The sequence below is a fragment of the Hemicordylus capensis genome, chromosome 5 (genome assembly GCF_027244095.1).
Source record: "Hemicordylus capensis ecotype Gifberg chromosome 5, rHemCap1.1.pri, whole genome shotgun sequence".
Classification (NCBI taxonomy): domain Eukaryota; kingdom Metazoa; phylum Chordata; class Lepidosauria; order Squamata; family Cordylidae; genus Hemicordylus; species Hemicordylus capensis.
In genome coordinates, this window is record NC_069661.1 from 114801651 (window position 1) to 114823238 (window position 21588).

The window sequence follows — 21588 nt, forward strand, 5'->3', positions numbered from 1 at the left end:
AAAAGGGGTCAGGGGTTCACAAGTAAGTGATAAGAAGTAAGACAATAACCAGCAGGAGGAGGGAGATCTATGCAAGGTCCAGTTTGAGCAAAATTCTTGTGCCTTTAATGAAGTGATTATGCACAAAAGGCCCCCTAGAAACCAGAATAAAAACAAGGACAGGTCACTGATGTGGTGTAGACCCTGCTCCTCCTTCAGTGAGTGAAAAATGGTTTGCCTAAAAAGCCAGTGCCAACACAGCCTTAGATATACCGGATATCTGAATTAAAAAGAAAGAGTCCAGGGACATTTTACAAGTGACAATTTGCTCAACAGATATCATTTTCACACTGGGAAAACTGTGTGTACCATTCCATGTGTGCTCATCATATGTGACAGTATACCTAGAAGGGAGAACCATCGCATATGAAGTATTCTCAGTCTCTACTACTGTGCCTAAATACTCTGGCGACAGTCACATTATTAATTAGCATAGGTCTATTTACACCCATCATGCCATTAATCACTGTATCAGGAAGGTCGTCTAATTAATTAACCACCATGGGTGGTCACAACAGACAAAAGAACCATTTCAGGTGTATGGCAGAGTACATCATTTGTCTTGTCTTGCACATTACCCATCTCTTTCTTGTAGGGTCTCTTCTGCATCCTTTTCTTCCCTTGATCTCTGTGTTCGCTTTGATACTATGGGACACTTACTCTCTACAAGGTCTTTCCATTCTTGGAGTTTTATGACATCAATACACTGGCTTTTCACATCACTGACAACTCCTTCAGTTCTTTTACTGAAATATCTTCTTCCCTTCCAGCGGGGGCAGTTCTTCTATGAGCAGAGGTGAGGCATTGCCTCAGGTGGCACATTACTGGATGGCAGCAGGGCGGCAAAATGTCCCCCCCACCTCCACCCCACTGCTATCAGAGCAGTCCTTTGGGACCAATCTGACCCTTTCAAGCTTTGCCAGGAACACCCCTCCTCGCACTCCTTGTGAAGTTTGCAAGAAGCACAAGGAAAGAAAAGGAGGCCACTGGCAACCTTCCCTGCTCCCCACCCTTTATACCACTTTAAAAGCTTGCAAGGGTCAGTTCTGAAAGAGGGCTGGCCCCCAGACAGGGGTGTGAGGCAAGGCAGCATTTGATGCCTTGCCTCAGGTGCTGCAATAGCTTGTGCTGCCCCTTCCTTCCAGTGTCAAGTAGTATTTACTAGGGTTTACTATTAACCACAGTTGTGGGGTGCTAGATCCGCCATGTTTCTAGGTTTTTCCAAAAAGACTTTGGTGGGAGGGGTGCGTTCCAGCGGTCAGGTGCTAGCAAACCATAGTTCCTAGAGGGGCTTTCTCAGTACAGAGAGGGCCTGGCTACATCATAAGGATCCAAGTCTGGGGAACTCTTGACAGGAATCCCAGTGGCCATTGGAACCCACTGGAGCCTCGGAGGCAAATGCAACCTGCATCAGCTCAAAATATGGCTTCACTTGTACATTCAGTCTCTACATGCAGTTACTGTGATAACCCTGTATTTACTGTGATAATGACAGCCCTTTTTCATGCTAAAGTAATAGCACAGACTACAACGTATGCACAGATAGGCCCCATGTCAAGTTAAGGCACTATTTCATACAATGTATACTTCCATGTGATTCCCATGATTCATGAACCCTCCTGCACATCTCTACAGACAGGTGCCACAAAGTATCTGAATCGGGCACTAAGGGGTTTGCAGATGAGTTTGCTTGCAATTTAGTCATGTAAACTAAAACAAATGGTGAACTGTGTGAAACTGCTGTAGGTTCAAAATGTCAAGGTTGATTTACATTTCAGTGTTGTTTTTTGTAGCTGGTAATTTTCACTATAGTGGAAGGCAGACAGAAACTAAAACACATGAGCATCAATAAAGAGGATTAAGAATAAATACCAGGGATTTCTTATGAGTGGCATTTTGCAAGCATTGTTTGCAAACTGACAACTTTATAGTGCCTGGTGTCTAGAAAGAGAAACACAGAAGATTTGTGAGCATAGAAGCCCAATTTTCAATGGAGCAGTCAGCATATTTAATAAGGAAAATAGGGAGGGGGAAAACATCAGGTGCAATTCAACATACCTGTTTATTAGACTTCTCTAGCTTTCATCTGCTCAGGGGTTTAACTGGCAATAAATTAAAGTGCTGTAGACATCCTTGTAGGCTGCTGGAATTGGGAACATCTAAGGCCACTTCACATATTTACCCAGCTGACTACACTCTTTCTGTGGTAAAGCAGTAGCTATGTACCCTCTTTCACCACATGCATAATGTTTAAGGTGGCATGGGTCTCCACATGGAGGCCAGATTCAGTTTTTCACCCCCTCAGTGGATATACTTGTATGTGTGAGCTGTCGTCAGTTTTTTCCAAGCAGGCATGTACTCACGTACACAACTGTGTGGAAAATTTTTAGAAGGAGAAGGCTCCTTAAAATGAGTACTCATGGTCATTTCTGTGGGCTGCACTTTTTCAAGGCTTAGCCACAGAAGTGGGTGCAACGGTGAACACTTCTGCTTCACCCTAAGACTTCTCCAGAATATTATGTATCCAAGTATAACTACATAAAGAAAATAAGCACTGTCCATTTGCATTAATAAGACCTCGGTCTGACTCTTGAAGGATCTACACGTACAATGTGAGGAAGCCAATGATAAGCTGCCAACATAAGCCAAAACTAGAAACACCTTTCTAGCATCGGCCATAGCTGCGGTGGTTATCCATATTTTGGCAAATAATTGGTGCCAATAGTATCTTCCCTCCCGGGGCAAACAGCAACTTTGGGGAAGTGGACTTTTGCTGGAAATATAGCATGGAGCAAAAAGGTTAAACCAGTCCTGCTCAATTTTGGTCCTTCTACAGATGTTGGCCTACAACTCCCACAATCCCTGGCTACTGGCTACTGTGGCTGGGGATTATGGGAGTTGTAGTCCAAAAACAGCTGGGGGACCCATGCTGAGCAGGCCTAGGTTAAACCCTCCCCCCCCCACCCACACACACACACTACAGTCACAATTCAAATCCCCCCACAGCTGCAAAGGAAAGAAAAATGCACAAATACATTACAACAGTGTGTTTAATGATATGTGCAGTTTGATCCTTTGAGCTATAAGATATGGTTGAGGAAGTCCTTAGCACTCGCTCTCTCTCTCTCTCTCTCTCTCTCTCTCTACACACACACACACACACACACACACACACAATCTATCATATTTCCATAAAGCCTGATATAGACATCTCTAGGCATTTTGAAGCATTTGTAATGGATTTTGCAATCTATTTCAGACATGCACAAAGAGGCAGAGCAGAAAGTCAGACTTTGCTGTGCATGCTTCTGGGGCAAAAAGTGAGCAGCGATGTTTCCATGTTAGAGGCTGCATGGAATTCAAGACAGGGACCCAAAATAGCCCAATTATATCCCAGGACCATGCTAGGCCTCATCCCCTATGCTCCAAGGGTTCTGGCTAAGGAAGTGGTGACATGATTTCATAAGCACACCTGGAAAAAGTGGGTCCTGGGTCTGTTCTGGAAATTCTTCCACACCGAATGAAACCTGTAGTCCCAGAGCAAATTTGGGGAAGAATTTGATCTCACTACCACTCATACAAAGATGTGTTTCCCGACCATGTGACTTTGTAAGAAAATATAGCTCATAATTAGCTTTCAAATGCCACTTTGAGATTCCCGATTAGTCATGTATGTGTCACAAGTGAAAATTTGTCATTTGTCTAATTCCAGCCTAGAGCAAATAAAAAGAGCTGTCAAACTGATGGCACCAAAACCACTCTTGCTGTCTACGAACAACATCCAAGCCTATTCCTTTTAATTAAAAGAAATGCTCTCAGGCTTGCTGTATTCTGCAAACTGCAGATCAATACTTATTCAGAAAATAAGGCTCCTTGTATACTGTGACTTGAAAATTATGAAATATGTCTTCTCCCTCAGAACATTGAGGACTAAAGCATTATTGCATACAGAACCTCTCTTGTCACCACGAGAAAAAGAATCAAATTGTCTGCGTGTGTGTGCGAGTCTGCGTGAGATCATACATACAAGTAAATGATATATATTGATTTGAATAGATGTCTGTTAATCAAAAGAATGAAAAGCAATACTAATTCAGGTGGTCATGCCTACAACATATAAACTATAAAAGTCACAGTCAATTCCCAAATTATGTTTTACTTTAAGTTAAAAAAAATTATAACCCACCTTGTCCTATGCTGATAGAGGCAAGCAAATCAAACAAAAATGTTGCAATAACATTCTAAACCTAACATTCAAACAAAAACCATCAAGCATAAAATTAGAGTAACTTACCATATTAGGACCTTGAGTGGCGCAGTGGGGAAATGCTTGACTAACAAGCAGAAGGTTGCCGGTTCAAATTCCCACTGGTATGTTTCCCAGACTATGGGAAACACCTATATCGGGCAGCAGCAATAAAGGAAGATGCTGAAAGGCATCATCTCATACTGCATGGGAGGAGGCAATGGTAAACCCCTCTTGTATTCTACCAAAGAAAACCACAGGGCTCTGTAGGTGCCAGGAGTCAAAATCGACTTGACGGCACACTTTATCTTTACCTTACCATATTAGGCCCTAAAATCCAATTTAAAATTGTGCTTTACATTTTCCCCAACTCTAGAGTTAAAAGAGAAGTGTTCTGATGCATCTCTTCAGGGAGATCATCCCAACTCCTCACATTTCCCATGGAAAAGGCTCTGCAACTTCCCACTATTGATCTCACCTCAGTCATAGATAGGACTCTGAGCAGTACCTTTCCTCCATTTCAATGGAAGGAGAGGTGCTCTCTGTGATATGAAGTTCCCAGGCTGTGTAAGGGTTTTTAAAAGTACTATCAAATGTTATCAATATCTCAGAGCTCTAATTGCAGGGCATCTAAACTGAATGCAAGAAAAAGATTTTCACAATCTCTAAATTTCTCATCACATGCATTCCCAGTGCAAAGATCTGAAGATAAATACAAGAAGGATTACTTTTATCTGCAACACTGGAAAGATGCAGGAACAGGAGAGAACTTTCCCTGTAATTCGTTTTGAATAGTTTGGGAGATAGGCCTTCCCCTGCCCCCTGTGCCAAAGTATAACAGCAAGTCAAACCCAATTAACCTGGAACAGGGATGCCATAATGACTCAATTCAAAGTTTGAGGTATCTTCCATTCAAGGACTATATATTCAATGGGGCTATTCTCACGAGCAGCAAAAATCGGGCTAGGAGAGCCTAGCCCGGTTTTTGCTGCTCATGTAAGCCATCGGGCTTGCAGGTGAGCCCAGTGGCTTACAAGCAGCTAGTCTGCTTTTGTAGCCCTCCCCTAAGCCCAGGTTTGCGGAGCGAGCACTCCGCAAACCCGGGCTTCCCGATCGTGAGCGCCGTGGCTACTCACGGGTAGACCCACGGAAGGGAGGCAAAAAGCCGCCTCCCGGCTCCGAGGGTGTTCCCAGTATGCCCTGCGCACTTGCGCAGGGCATACTGGAGCTTCCAGGGGCTGCGCGGTCCCCGAGCTCCCCAGCCCCCGCCGGCTCTGTCACAGAGCCAGCAATCGTGTGGGTGGCTGATCCGCCCGCCCAGGGCTCCCGCTCTGATCGTGAGCGGGGAGAACGGGCTGCAGAAACCAGGTCTCACTGATCGTGACACCCAGCTCTTTGAAGTCTTTTAAACCTGGGTTTACCACCCAGGTTTTCATATAAGTTAGGGCCATTCCACACATTATAAGGCTATGCACACAAGCGGGTGGGCAGGTTGGGGAGTGAAGGCAAGGTCCAACTCACCTTCCCCCTGGACAATCAAGAGAATGTGGCATGGTGCATGGCTCACGCTCCTAGACGATCCACGCTGCTCCAAGCAGCGCAGATCTGTAGAGGCCGGAACGATGCATCCAGGCCTCTGGATATCCCACAATGCACTTTGCAACAAGCACAGTGCATTAGAGGATACCCCCATGAGATGGGCGTTTGTCTTTGTGTCTGTTCGGGTCCGAGCAGAAACACGATCCCTGGCTAACAGCGGGTATAAAAATAGGGTGAGGTGCTGCACATGAGTAACCTAACCCAGGCATGGCTGCCCTAGCCTGGGCTAGGCTGCTTGAGTGAATAAGCTTTATATTGCAGCAAGTTCAGATTTGCCAACAAGTGTACTTCAGCAGGGTGCTGCTAGCAGCCCCGGATCTCTGATTAGCATTTCTGCATAATAATATACTTTCAAACACCTGCCTTCATATCCCTCTTTTATGTGTTTAGGTGAATCTTCAAACAAACAAACAAACAAACAAACAAACAAACAAACAAACAAACAAACCCTTAGCTGTACACCTAAAGACCCAAGGTATGAAAAGGCCCCACTGTGAAGTGAACAGGGTTTCATATAAGCTATATCTGTATATTACTAGGGACTAATTGAAGTTGATGTGATCACATACGAAGGAGAAAAATATCATGGTGGTTGCTGTCAGTGATGGAACATTTTACACCAGTGGACACATTTGACTTTACAAGGGAATTCAGGGTGAAACAAAATATTCAACAAGCAACATGAGTCTGAGAACATAGGCCACTATTCCTCTGCTGAAGAGACATTGATATGTGATTTCCCAGGGCGAGACAGCGGGCAGAGTAGGACATGTTTACATCTTCCACTGTCTGCCATTTTCCCCACAGAAAGCCATGTCCACTCATTTAATGCAGACAATGTGACTGAGAATCTTGGCTAAAATAGCTGAAGGATGTTGTAAGGGGAAAGAAGTGGACAGAGGAAGAGTTAAGTAGTGCCTGCCTGCCGCTTCTGCACTCTGTATTATGTATTTTGCAGGGAGAAGTGATGGCCTGGGTTCTAAGACCCAAACATCTGGTTTCATTCTCTGCTGTGAAAATATGAAACTGTCTTATTGTGAGGCAGTCCATTGGTCCATCTAGATCAGGGTTTCTCAACATGTTGGTCCCCAGATGTTACTGGACTTCAACTCCCATAATCCCCAGCCTCAGTGACCTTTGGTTGGGAATTATGGGAGTTGAAGTCCAATTACATCTGGGGACCCACACGTTGAGAATCCCTGATCTAGACCACTCCTGTCTGCTCTGACTGGCAGTGAGTCTCCTTATGTGACTGTATTTCCCCAGTACTGCTACCTCAGATCCTTCTAATTGGAGATGCCAGCAACTGAAGCCAGGATTTTCTACATGGGAAGCATGTGCTCTTCCACTGAACTGTGGTCCTTCCCCACAACCAACCAGGAACAGATCATCAAGGAGAAATCCATGTTTTTTAACCACACCAGATCTATGGAATGCCATGCTGAGGGCCTTTCACCACCAGATGAACTACCCCTTTTAAGCAGGCTTTTAATCTATAGTTGCAGTTTTTCTTGCTAAATCACTGGGGTGTGTGTGTGTGTGTGTGTGTGTGTGTGTTTAAATTTCCACCATCTGTTCCTTTTTAATTGTTATTCTAATACATTTTACATTTTATTTCTTGGACATTTCTGTGAAGAGACGGGAAATGCATTTCTTTAGAAATAAATAAATAAAAGATATCTATCTCTCATTTATCTTATCTGTCTACCGCATCACCTTTTAATTCCCGACTCCCAAAATATTTGGCTTGCTTGAAACATTTTCATCCTTGCAAGTCTCACAAAGTACAGATGAACGATGAGGCAGATTTATTCTTTGAACTCAGCTAGGACTGATCTTCTGCTGCTGCAAAATCTCTGCCGATTAGCTGAATTCTGCAAGACTAGCAATCTCTGTTAACTACACAGTATGGTAAACTACTTCCTCACCCCAGGAGGGCCAGAAAGGTCATCTGGGGCCCAGGACTAAGGTTATTAGTGATACTACAACAGTAGAGCCTTGTCACAGTGCTGTCTCTCTGCAAAGCATCTAGATTTGCAGATGCTCAGAAGCCAATGGAAAAAATGAACAGCCAGCAACTGTGTGTTCTATTCCTATCTCCCTGCTATCTCCTGATGAAGAAGAATCTCTTCTGAATGAGATCAAAGGCAGACTTTGTTGCATGCACAGCTCTGATGTCATGCTAGACTTTTTTTAAAAGAACAACAATAAATTTATAAATACAGAACACATTAATAAAACTGAAGTTCTGGAAAAGCTTTTTGTTTAAATAAAAGACATTTTTCATATCATGTTAATCTTTCTTTCCTATTACAAGTTAGCAACAGGTGCACATCCAGAGCTTATTTAAGATCAATAGATTAGAGATGAAAGAATTAAACTAGACTCCTCTGACTAAAAGAGAATATGAAATGGATACAGCAAAACACTGCCACCTCCAGTTGCAGAGAATGTACCAGCTACAGTTTGTACAACACACACACACACACACACACACACTCCTTACTACGGAAAGACAGAATACATAAAAAGCACACACAAACTAGAGGCGGGCAAGGTGTCTAAGGGTAATTGAATACCAGCAAGGTCCCAAAGAATTTCTTTGATCACACGTTGATTATTTTCTGTGCTTCATGTAATTCCCCCAATTAAAAAAAAAGTGTTAATTCTGAGTTGGTTGAAAATTTATAAAGGCCCCTTGAGATGTGGAGTAATACAGAGCATTGGACTGGATCCAGGGAGATCTGGGGTCAAATCCCTGCTCAGCCATGATGCTCATTGAGTGATATAGGAAAATAGGAAGTTACAGTACTTTATACCAGACATCATCTAGCTCAGTTTTATCTGCACTGACTGGCAGCAGCAATCCAAGGTTTCAGGAATGAATCTTTCCCAGCAATACCTGGAGATGCCAGGGATCAAACCTGGGACCTTCTTCATGCAAAGTAGATGACAAGTCGCTTGGTCTCCCAGCATGACCAACCATACAGGATTATTGGGAGGATAAAATGGGTTAAACCTCATGTATGAACCACACATTTTTTGAGAAAGGATGGGATACAAATATGGTAGATAAATGTCAAGTTTACAACTTGAACTCTGCAAGGACACTCAGATAAGCTCCCAATTGGCAGCTGGATCTTCAATTATTTCAGCTCCTTTGTTCTACTGCCTGGGTATAAGCAATGAAAGGGCTGAAAAAAACACTGTCCTATACCAGCAGCGATATAGGAAGGTGCTGGAAGCAGACAATCACTTCAGTGACAACGACAAAGGCCTAATTTCATACTGCATGGGAGAAGGCAATGGTAAACCACCTCTGTATTTTACCAAGAAAATCACATGGATAGATAAAATAGAATGATTGTCAATGTAGTGCCAGATGATGGCCCTCTCAGGTCGGAGAATATTCAACATGCTACTGAGGAAGAGCTGAGGATATCTGAGAGTACAAATGGTGTTTATTACATGATTAGATTAAAGCCTTTTGGATGCCTAGCGGCTGACGTTGCCATGCGGGAAAAGAAAATCCGAAGCGGCAAAGACAGAATTACAGTGGGAACATGGAACATAAGATGCATGAATATGGGAAAGCTCGACACAGTGAAAGAGGAAATGAATCGACTACAGATTGAAATCTTGGGCATCAGCGAATTTAAATGGAATGGAATTGGGACACTTCCAGTCAGAAAATCATACCATTTACTACTCAGGACACGAAAAACAAAGAAGGAAGGGTATTGCTTTCATAAGCAGGAAGGATATAGCAATGACAGTACTTAGGTACAATGTGGTCAGTGACTGACTAATATCAATTATATTTTGTGGACAACCCTTTAACATGACAGTTATTTAAGTCTATTCCCCAACGAATGATGCAGAAGAAGAGGAAGTTGATGAGTTCTATGCTCAAGTTCAGTCTGAAATTGACAAAACACGCAAGCAAGATGTGCTGCCAGTGGTTGGAGACTGGAATGCCAAAGTTGGAAAAGGTAAGGAGGAAAACACAGTCAACCTATATGACCTAGGAAACAGAAATGAAGCAGGAGAATGACTTATTAGTTTCTGCCAAGCCAACAATGGGGCTATTCTTACAATCACAAAAATCGGGCTAGGAAAATCCTAGCCTGATTTTTGTGATCGTCAGAACCACCGGGCTCACAGCTGAGCCCGGTGGTTCTGGAGTAGCTAACCCGCTCCTGTACCTCACCCCTTAGCCCGGGTTTGCAGAGCGAGTGCTCTGCAAACCCGGGCTATCTGCTCGTGAGTAACTGCAGCACGGCTCTGCAGCTACTTACGAGTAGACCCCAAGCCAGGAGGCTTAAAAGCAGCCTCCCGGCTCGGGGGTCTCACACAAGGCATACTGGGGCTTCCGGGGGCCACACGGCCCCTGAGCTCCCCAGCCCCCGCCAGCTCCATCACGGAGATGGCCATCGTGTGGGCGGCCGATCCAGCTGATCGTGAGACCCGGTCCAATCTCTTCATTGCTAACACATTCTTCAAAGTGGCACCTATACACATGGACATCACCAGATGGAGTACACAGAAATCAAAGTGATTACATTATTGATGCAACGAGGTGGAAGAGCTCAGTTATAACAGTAAAGACGTGGCTGGGGGCCGATTGTGGAACTGATCACGAACTGCTCATGTGCAAGTTTCAAGTCAAGCTAAAGTGGGAAAACAAAGCTATCCAGTTTCCACAATATGATCTTGAGAATGTACCCACCATTTCCAAGGAGAACATCAGGAACTGCTTTGAAGTTCTGAACCTCATTGGTTGGGAACCAGAGGAGATGCCAGAGATTGAACCTGGGATCTTCTGCATGCAAGGCACATGTTCTTCTATTGAGCTATGTCCCAATTAGCAAGTACCTGGAAAGAGGCAGCCTCCTCCACACTACTACGTACACACGTGGTTATTTGTCAGCAAGCCCTCTAAGTCTGGCTGACTCACTGGTTCTACTGTACACTGGAACTCCATCTCCAACAAAAAGGGTGAAACCGGCACAAAGAGATTGGTGCAGATGGTGCAGAAGGGCTACCAACACCAGCATGAAGGGGCTGGTGCTTCAAACGATACAGAATGGCTAGTGAAAACAGGACCAAAAAATGGCCTGAAAGTGGGGGAGTGCCCTACCATGCTTGGTCTGATCCTAGCTGTCCAGCAATGCTTCCAAAACGCTGCCATTTTTGTTTTTTCCATGAAAAATCGTGGTTTTTTTCTTTTTTCTTTTAACAAAAACAAGCCAGAAAAATGGCTCCCTTATACAAAACCATGGGCACCGATCTGCAGATACGCAAAATTAACCCTTTTTTGCTGTCCCCCCCCCCATACCATGGTCAGTGCCAATAACCTGACCCCAGTTACATGAAATCGTGGATGTCGGTTCCACAGATAACGGAGTTTTCTTGTACTTTTTCGCAACAATCTATTATATAAATATAAGAATGTGTTTATCTGTGGATTTGTTTGAGCAAAATTAAGTCATACTTTGCCATTACCTACAGATACCAAATTCTGCATAAACAATCCTGCAACTTAAACTAGCTGAAGTACTACTTTTTACACCAGAATATGCCAGGTGACCAGTTAAAAGAATTATTTTTTCCATCAGAAAAACATCATAATTATTATGATTAACATTCATAAAAAATATTTGCTAACATTAAAATCAAGTCACCTATTCAACATGTTTACAGTTACAAACCACAAAAGAATTCAAATTAGTTATGGAAAGAGTAATGAAAGTGTTACTTGATATACGAGTTACCTTTTTCAGCGTTCATATTGGTTCTTAGTTGTTATAACTGTAATCTACACTACAACTGTAATGACTTTGCCCCATCAACAATGGGCCTCACCTACTAGTAATATATAATTACATGTTATAGTATCCTAATAATACCTTCCCAATTTTCTTTTAAAATGAGTAACTAAAGAGGCAAATATCACTATTAAAAGTACACTTCATTCCCAGCGTCCTGGGAATTTGTGTTACTCCCAAAATCTACTGGAAGAACTGGTTTTAGCAAATATATTTTGCAAGACTGAACCCTGCAATAATCAAAATGGAAGTTACCCCAAACAGTTTTTAAAAGGTTGTAAGAATGTGAAGTGTGCAGATCTCCAGATCTGGACATATGTTCTGCTCCTGGATTTGGTCAAAGGGAATAAGTGCTTATGGCAAGGATTTCATCTTTGCCCTGTTGCTGAGGTAGAGGCAGTAGAGAGAAACCACTTAAATCAGCAGGAAAAAAGGGCAGTTCTATCAAACTCGCTATTAGATTCTAACTGTCATAAAGCCAGCTTTTTTTCAGGAAGAACTGTAGCAGCCCAGACACTCTCATTTGCTCTGCCCTCAAAGAGGCCATTTGTGGTGACGCAAATGGCCTCCGCGCATGCACAGAGGCCCGAACTGGGCCACAGCCATCTTGTCCTGTCATTTGGGAGGCCAGCAGGGGGACTGGAGTCTACCTTTTTTCACACCCACCCAAAGAATTTACTTTAAGAAAAACCCTTTACTTGTAAAGAGGAATCCTCGCCAGATTCCCCTTTACAAGTATAGCCCTCCAGGTGACTCATGATCCGGCTTGGCCTGGCTCAATGTCCAGACTGGAACTGGTCCCAGCTCAATTGAGCCCAAGCTGCCCAGGGCAGCTTGAATAGGGTCTGGATTCCAGCCGAACCGGGAAATCCAGTTCCGTGCACATCCCTCCTTCAGACGTGACCCTCAACAGGTGTATGTTTACAGTATACACATAATTGACGACTTTCTGAAGGATTCCAAACCCTCCTTTCAACACGACTTGTCAAATATTTCAGCTCCAGTTTTAAATTTCTCACTGATAATGCATTTCCCACTCAAAATGTTTGTTTTTAAACTGAAGGCCATCATTAGTTCTTTGATGCATGTAGCTAATTTTATATTTTGTGTATATGTGCTAACAACCAGGGATGCATAAATTGCGAGTCAACCATAACATCACCATAAAAATGATCTTTAAACTCTTCACTTTTACAATATAAAATAGTGCAACGACAAAAAAAGGTTTCTCCCAGCAGGGGATAATCAAAAGGAACCATATTTAATTGTAACATTGTTGTTGTGTAATTATATGGAGAAGTAAGCACTCATCTCAGGCGCAGATATGAAGAATTAAATTACCCTTTGGGTTGAAAATCCACAGGGTTTTTTAATTTCCTCCTCCTAAAGATGAGTTCTTGGGAAAACTCAGTAAAAATTCCAGGATTTCTTCAGCTACAAGTGCTGACTCTAATCAGAAAGCAAACATGCCTGTTGCTCAAAATACATCATTCCCTCCCCAAATCTTCTACATTCAAATGATTTACTATTTTAGGCCACTGCAGATGTAATGCTGATTCCTAGCTAACCATGGTTAACAAGTTAATCTCCCTACCCCCAGCTCATTTTCTCATCTGAAGCAAGTTGCCCCCTACTGCCTCAACTGCACTTAAGCTCTTCATAGGCACAGAAATAAATTGCAGTTACGGTTTCCCTGTTTAATCAGGATCTGTAACTGTGCGTTCTAGATCATGGGTTAAGATCAACCCTGGCTATCTTCAACTGGGTTAATATCAGCTTGTGAAAGCTGGTTTCAGGTGTGTACCTAGGGGAGAGGGGGCCTGTGTTCACCCCACTCCCCGATGGCCCCTTTGTGTGAGAAGATAATGAAGATAACAGGGAGGAGTGAATATGGGGGGCCCTGGTTCTTTGAACTCATCTGCTCAATTATAGCTACACCCCTGGCTCAGTGTACTAGCAAAGAGGTTGAGTTGCAAATCAGGACTTCCGAGGTTCAAACCTTACCTCTGCCATGAACTCAATAGGTGGCTTTAGGCACTTAGTTTTTTATGTTTTAAAATGAACTTTTAAAAATGGCAGCCCACATTCTGCACAGCAATAGGTTTACAAGATAAGGGAGACTGTTCACAAAGAATTTCCAGCATTTTGGTGGTGAATGCTTTTTGCATAGCCAAGTGGGCATGGGGTGTATGTGTGATTTTCACCTTTCTGCTTCCAGAAATGTGTCTGTGAGCATCACGCAGCCCTCAAAGACACATTTCTAGAAGCAGAAGTGTGATTTGCAGAGAGGGGAGAGAAGTGAGTAATTACTCCTGCACATCTGATTGGCTGAATATCAATGGGATGCTGAAAGCTCTTTGTGAGCATGCAGCCCTTCTCCTGTAAACCTTATTGACTGATTGATTAAGTGCCGTCAAGTCAGTGTTGACTCTTAGCGAACACATAGACAGACTCTCTCCAGGATGATCTGTCTTCAACTTGGTCTTTAAGGTCTCTCGGTGCAATCACTGCTGTTGTAATTGAGTCCATCCACCTTGCTGCTGGTTGTCCTCTTCTTCTCTTTCGTTCCACTTTCCCCAGCATTATAGACTTCTCAAAGGAGCTGGGTCTTCACATAATGTGTCCGAAGTATGATAGTTTGAGCCTGGTCATTTGTGTTTCGATTGAAAATTCTGGATTGATTTGTTCTTTGATCCCTTTGTTTTCCTGGCTGTCCATGGTATCCTCAAAAGTCTTCTCCAGCACCAAAGTTCAAAAGCGTCAATGCTTTTTCTATCTTGCTTCTTCAAAGTCCAGCTTTCGCATCCTAAGAGTGTCATGGGGAAAACCATTGTCTGAACGATTGTAATCTCTGTAGGTGTAGACACATCATGGTATCTAAATATCCTTTCCAAAGCCTTCATTGCAGCCTTACCAAGTGCTAGTCTGCAGCATATTTCTTGACTGCTGGATCCTTTACTGTTGATGGTCGATCCTAAAAGGCAGAAGTTATCCACCACTTCAATGTCTTCATTGTCAGTTCTGAGGCTGGTTGCTGTACCCGTTGTCATAAGTTTAGTCTTCTTTACATTTAATTGTAGTCCCATTTTTTCACTGTGCTCCTTGACTTTCATTACCAGAGCTTGCAGATCATCCGCATTTTCAGCTGTCAGAGTGGTGCCATCAGCATAGCACAGGTTAATGATGTTTCTTCCTCCAAGTTTAAAACCACGCTCATCTTCTTCCAATCCAGTTTCTCTCAGTATATGTTCAGCATATAAATTGAATAAAGAAGGAAAAAGTATACAGCCTTGTCTTACTCCTTTGCCGATCTGGAACCAGCCTGTTTCACCATGTTCTGTCTGGACTGTGCCTTCCTGCCCTGTGTATAGGTTTCTCATGAGAACAATGAGATGTTCTGGGAAGCCAATAGGAAGAATTCCTATTGGTCTCTCAGTGACTTTTGATACTGTCAGCCACCATACACTTCTGGTTGTGGTTCTGGGATCGGCTTGCAGGAAATTGTTTTGCAGTTGTTCTGGTCCTAATCGGTGGAAAGATTGCAGAAGGTTGTGCGAAAAAGACCACTCCTGCTTCATATGGGCCTTCAGCTGGTTCAGAATACAGCTGTTAAGAGTGCTGATTGAGTGGAGTAACCCAAGTTGAACATAAAATGCCAATAATATAGCAAATTCACTGTCTTCCAATCAGTTTCTGAGCCCAGTTTAAAGTACTGGTTTTGATCTTTAAAGTGCTAAATGATCTCGGTCCAGGATATCTTAAGGCCCACTTGCTCCCATATGAGCCTAAATTAAAGTGTGCCATCAAGTCGATTTTGACTCCTGGCACCCCCAGAGCCCTGTGGTTTTCTTTGGTAGAATACAGTGTGTGTGTGGGGGGGGTACCATTGCCTCTGCCCACGCAGTATGAGATGATGCCTTTCAGCATCTTCCTATATCGTTGCTGCCCGATATAGGTGTTTCCCATAGTCTGGGAAACATACCAGCAGGGATTCGAATTGGCAGTCTTCTGCTTGTTAGTCAAGCATTTCCCCTCTGTGCCTCTTAAGGTAACCCCATATGAGCCTACCTGGATGTGAAGATCTCCTTTAGAAGCCCTGCTCCATATACCCCACCCCCCATTATCACAGCACCCAGTACTCTGGGTAGCAATGCAAAACAGGACTTTTTCTATGATTATTCTGAAGTTAAGGAACTCTCCCCCCTAGGGAATATTAATAACGTAGTCACCAGCAACAGCCACTGTAAAGATACTGTGATGGGGCTGAATAAGGGGCGGTTGCTCTCCCCGTGGTAAATGTAAAAGAGTCACCACTTCCGAAAAGGGTCCACTTTGTCCAGTTAGCAGGGGATGTATACCTTGCTCCTTCCCTGATGGCCTTTAGGCAGCTGGCCAAGCCAACTCTTTTCTGGAGTCTTTGGGATAGTCTGACTGCTCTTTTTATGACCACTGCCTGCTGGTGTTACTGTGTCTGCTTTTGGATTGTATAGCTTCTATTGCTATACAATGCTCTTTTATTGTTTGTGGGGTTTTTAAAAAATACTTGTAAGCCACCATGGAGATTTTTATTAGAAGACAGCGTATACATGGTTTTTTAAAAATAAAAATCTTCAAACGATCCGAAATGATTTTAAAAGGCTGCCAGGAGCCAGATAAAATAGCTTTGAGGGCCAAGTCGGACATGTGGGCTGCCAATGTTGCCCCTATTCTATAGAATCAGGCAACTAAATATAATATATGACCAATGGGCAGCAACTAGACTAGTTAGTTATGACTAAGCACCACTGAAATCAATGTGACAAGTTAGTCATAACTAACTTAAGTCCTAGGAATTTCAATGGGATTTAGTCATGACTAAATTAGTTTAGGGGCTACCCAGTGTGTATAGGTTCTGACAGCTGTGGCTTTAGCTCAAATCCTCCGCCATAACCCTGCAAAGTTATTTGCATTTAATATTAATAGGACTTCATAACACATAATGCATTGTGTGCATTTTATCCAGTCACTTCTAATGCTCTGTTCTATTGATCAATATTTTTGTTTCCATTTTATCCTGACATTGTAAAGGCAAATACACAGAAGTGCAGTGCCAGTGCTTCATTTTGACATTGTAATATTCTTTCCGTACACTTGCATTTTCATTATCTGGAGACCACTGGAATGACAAGACGTCCCCTTACAGGAACTGACAAAACCGCCTTAACTCAAAGCTATAATGAAAAGGAATGACTGTGGGAGAACGGTAGCAATTTATCAACCAAAACAACCAATTCAGAACACAGATTTCCCCCATATATATATATGAATCGCTCACATCTCTCCTCTTCCCTTACCCACAAAAGAAACTAATCCAAATTTCAATCCCAGAAAAGCCCTACTCAGGGGACTGCTTGGCTGCGCCTTGAGGCAGGGGCCATAATCAGCAATGAGAACATTTTTAAAAGGTCCCTGGTAGATGAGACGAAGGATCTCCTGAGTTTCCAGCATTGGCCCACCAATGCTTCTGGGAAGATTACACATATTTATATGCCGCTTCTCAACAACAACAAAAAGTTCTCAAAATGGATTACATAGAAAAAGAAATAAGATGTCCCAAAAGGACACACAAGCTAAAAAGAAACATGAGGAGGACACCAGCAACAGCCACTGGAGGGATTCTGTGTTGGAGCTGGAAGACAGTGGCACTTGCCTCATTCTTTGCCCCCCAGCAACTGGTATTTACAGATATACTGCCCCTGAACAAGGAGGCTCACATAGCTGTCATGCCTAATGGTCCCAGGGCATAGTCTAAGGATACATTATACAGCCACCTTGCTGATGCTAAGCAGGTCCAGGTCTGCTCCATGCCTGGATGGGTGATCACCTGGGTACACAATATATACTATCCTGAGCTCCATCATGGAAGAAAGGCAGGATATCACTGTAATAAATAAATAATTGCAATTGATATATCTTTCCTCCATGAATTTCTCTAATCCATCTAAATCATAATCAATCTTCGCTAGAACGTTAGTCATGAGAAGATCATTTGGGAACAAGGAATGCAATCCTCCCACCCACCTCATTTTGACACCAAAATAAAATAATCTTTCAAATTCTAGATGCTCGTAAAGTACAAGGTAGATCAAATCAACCTGTTGCAATAGATCAGATTGTTATTCTGTATCTGCTTCAACCATCTTCACGGAAGTCTTCAATAACAATGACAGCGTATCGCTGGGGATGGATTGTCATTAGAGCTGGCCATTAGAAGTCTTCTCAGCAGTCCTAGATTGCTGTGCTAGCCGAGACATATTTCCATATGCAAAAGTTGGATTTTGTTAGGAAACACTATCAAACACATGCATTGCAATCTTGGAATATACCTCTTCCACTGTAGAGTGGAGGAGGTAAGTCATTTGTTTCTCCCTTAATTGATTCTTCTCCATTGGAGGGCAGAAAGATCAATGGATCTATCTTTATGCTGATTCTTTTTCATATTATTTCCACAGAAACTACTGCTGAGTGTCTTAACTTCTACATGGTGACAGGAAATCCAGCAGTTGTTGAAAACTTCTACAGTATATATTGTAAACCCAGAGACATTCTGAAACAAGTGGGCATTACTCCCGGGGCACTATTTCAGATTTCAATGAGTCAATCATTTCTTTTAATGGGGAGAGATTCACAGCAAGGTTTAAAAGGCTGATGCCGAACATTCAAGATGAAATTTCAAGAGAAGCAGTGTTAAGAGCATCACGGACATTATTTTCTCTATACACCCCTTAACTACGAGATCCACTGAAGTAAAACAATTACTCTCCTCCATCTTAGTTTTTTTGGATGGGGATTTGTGTCTAAGCATGCATGCCTGGTACATATGGGCCGATTTCAAAGATTATAACACTGTCACTCAGTATACAGAACCAGTGAATTAGCCAGAAAGATAGGTGCTCCTCATCATCATGATCAGTGGTCCTCGGGTTCTCTACAGGAATAATCATAAATGGTCTACAATTTTAGGGAGGCAATGGCCTCTACCTGTCCTTCCTAAATGGTGCCTCTGGTTTATTCTTTTTATTACTATTCAGTTCAGTTTATTATAATCACTGATCAAATATACAGATTTCAGACCAGACCCAGGGGGAAAATGACATGAAAGGTGAATATTGATACAGGTGTCTGTGTGAGTGTGTGTACGTACACAGGAGAACCTCAGTATTTGCAGGGGTTCTGTTCTCTGCTACTACTGCGGATATGGAAACTACATATACTGGGTTATTGGGGCAATTGGATCGTAGGCGTTAGGTTCCCAGGGAGAGAAAATGGCCAAAAAATGCTGGATTTTTGGCTGGAAAATGGGGTTAAATGCCCTAGAAATGGGGGGGTGACCTGCTGTGCTCTGGGGGTCCCCAGCAGTCCAGAAATTCCCCCCCAAAGAAAACTGACCAAAAATCACCATTTTTGCTTGCTTTTTTTAAAAAAAAAATGCTATTATAAGCCCTAGAAATGTGGGGAAGGGGGAGTGGCCTACATACTCCATGGGTCCCCATCAGTCAAACAATGCCTCCAAGAGTAGAAAATTTTCTGAAAATCACCATTTTAACCCTTTCTGTAGGAAATGGCTCCCAAAGTCAAAATGGAGGCCAGAAATGATCTCTGAGATTATTTCCGGCCAACCCCAACCTGCGGATTTAACCTTTTTTTAACCCCCACTCATATACCAAGATTAAGTGTCTATTACCTGACGGTGGATACACGAAACTGCAGTTGGTTCTCATGGATAGACAGACAGACAGACAGACAGACAGAGACACACACACACACACACACACACGAACTATAAGTAAAATTAATATAAAATAAAAGAGGGTGAAGTAAACTAAAAGCCTCAATTAGGAGAGCTGGTCTTGTGGTAGCAAGCATGACCCTTAGCTAAGCAGGGTCTGCCCTGTATGCATATGAAAGGGAGACTAGAAGTGTGAGCACTGTAAGAAATTCCCCTTAGGGGATATTGCTGCTCGGGGAAGAGCAGGAGGTTTCAAGTTCCCTCCCTGGCTTCTCCAAGATAGGGCTGAGAGATATTCCTGACTGCAACCTTCGAGAAGCCACTGCCAGTCTGTGAAGACAATATATGGCAGCTTCCTATGTTCCTTATTTCTGTCTGATAAATACACCAATGTTTCGCATCTGTTAGCCAAATTTTGTACAGCTGCGATTAGCTAATCTTAATCGCAGCTGTACAAAATTTGGCGAACAGATGCGAAACACTGGTGTATTTATGAGACAGAAATAAGGTAATATAAAACTCATTAGAATTATTTGGGTATCATGATTTGATGACATGATATGACACTGTTCATGGCACTGTTTTTCTTTTCTTTTGCTTATGTTTCAATAAAATTGGGGGGGGGAATTATTTGGGTATCTAAAAACAAGAGAACACAAATATTTAGAACTCAAATAGAAGGAACAATACAAAAAGGCATGACCAACTTCCTCAAGGCACTGCTTAAGCATTGCCTTGGCATTATCATAGCCCAGAGGGAGTAGATATTCCATTGAAAACCCATATAATTTTAGTTTTTCAGCTGAATGAATGAATTTTTATTACAGACAGTGACCAGCAGTCAGCAAGATATATATGAGGGTCTGGATATATATCCAGCTGATATATATGAGGGTCTCCTCACCGACTTCTCTAGGATGGAGGAGTGATTGAACTTTACATACAGGACTGGCAGCATTGGCCATTAGGGGAAAGTGTCTGTATTAGTCTCCCAAGCATCCAAGGCTGCCGGCTTTTCAAGAGAGTTCCACTGGAAAAGCCAAAGAGTACAATCACTGTCCACAAAGGTGTTGCAGGTAATGCACTGGTCTTTTAGAAGCCTTTAAAGATTCTCATGTATCAATTAGCATAGCCTACCATTTTGCATTATGAATCTACGTTGAATGCACACAATTTCCTTTTTAAAAAATGTGCTGAAATTCTCTCTAGGGTGGCAAAGGAGAACCAAAGCCACTTACTTCCTTATCTGCAAAACATCTCCTCCTCTAATCACAATGCTTTTGTCTGACGTACATTAGCTTCAGGAATCACTAGTCATTGCTAAATGCAAATAGGCACACAAGAAAATTATATTAAGTTTGCACAATTGATCTTTCATCATCCTTAAATTGTACCTTTTAAAATCTCCTGTAAAGTCAGTCTGAAATACTCCCAACGCTGAGTGTCATCAAGTGGAGCAGGGTCACTCTGGGAAAACCCATTCTCAGTGATGTAAATTATAGGGTGATTATATGTATCCTAAAACAAAGGAACAGAAGTTTTATTCAGAACAGATGTTAAGAAAAGCCCATAAAATCAGGTGCATTACCCTCTATCTTCTTTAAGCTACCACCCAAAACTAGTTTTCATCAAATTGCACTGACCCTATTAACTTAATTTTCCACAAGCTGACCTTTTATGACTAACAATGGAAAAGCAAAACTGTGCAAATATCCATGAAGACAGAGAAATTACTTATTTTAATGAGAATACTAAAATATCTTTTTCAGCATTAGCATCTGCTTTATTATCACTGCTTTTTAACCCCTTGGTATGGTCAAACTGTAGCAAATCCCACTGGCAGAAATTATCTGCAGCATGCCCATCCAGGTAATGGAATTAAAGGAACTGTTCATGTGATCAGAAGACAATGATGGGCTCTCTTTTGCATTGCAATGTCTAGACCCAATACAAAGAGTTTTTAGTAGGTGATGAGCAATCACTCCTCACTGACCCATCTCAGGTTGCCCTGGCAAAGAAAAAAAACCAGCACAACAAAATCCTGCAGGTACTGGGTTGAACAGATCAAAGGGCAGACAGCCCAGGGTGTAAGGGTAGAATCTGGAACT

At 42.5% G+C, this 21588-nt stretch overlaps 1 protein-coding gene across 9 annotated transcripts in view; it reads right to left on the bottom strand.

Annotated features, from left to right (window-relative positions):
- LOC128328211 (cytosolic beta-glucosidase-like) overlaps nucleotides 1–21588 on the bottom strand; it is a 116308-nt gene that overhangs the window by 4374 nt on the left and 90346 nt on the right. For all 9 annotated transcript variants that reach the window (XM_053257961.1, XM_053257965.1, XM_053257959.1 and 6 more), the window contains one exon: nucleotides 20875–20998. In XM_053257961.1, the coding sequence (XP_053113936.1) occupies nucleotides 20875–20998 (124 nt within the window). The remainder of the gene's footprint in view (nucleotides 1–20874; nucleotides 20999–21588) is intronic.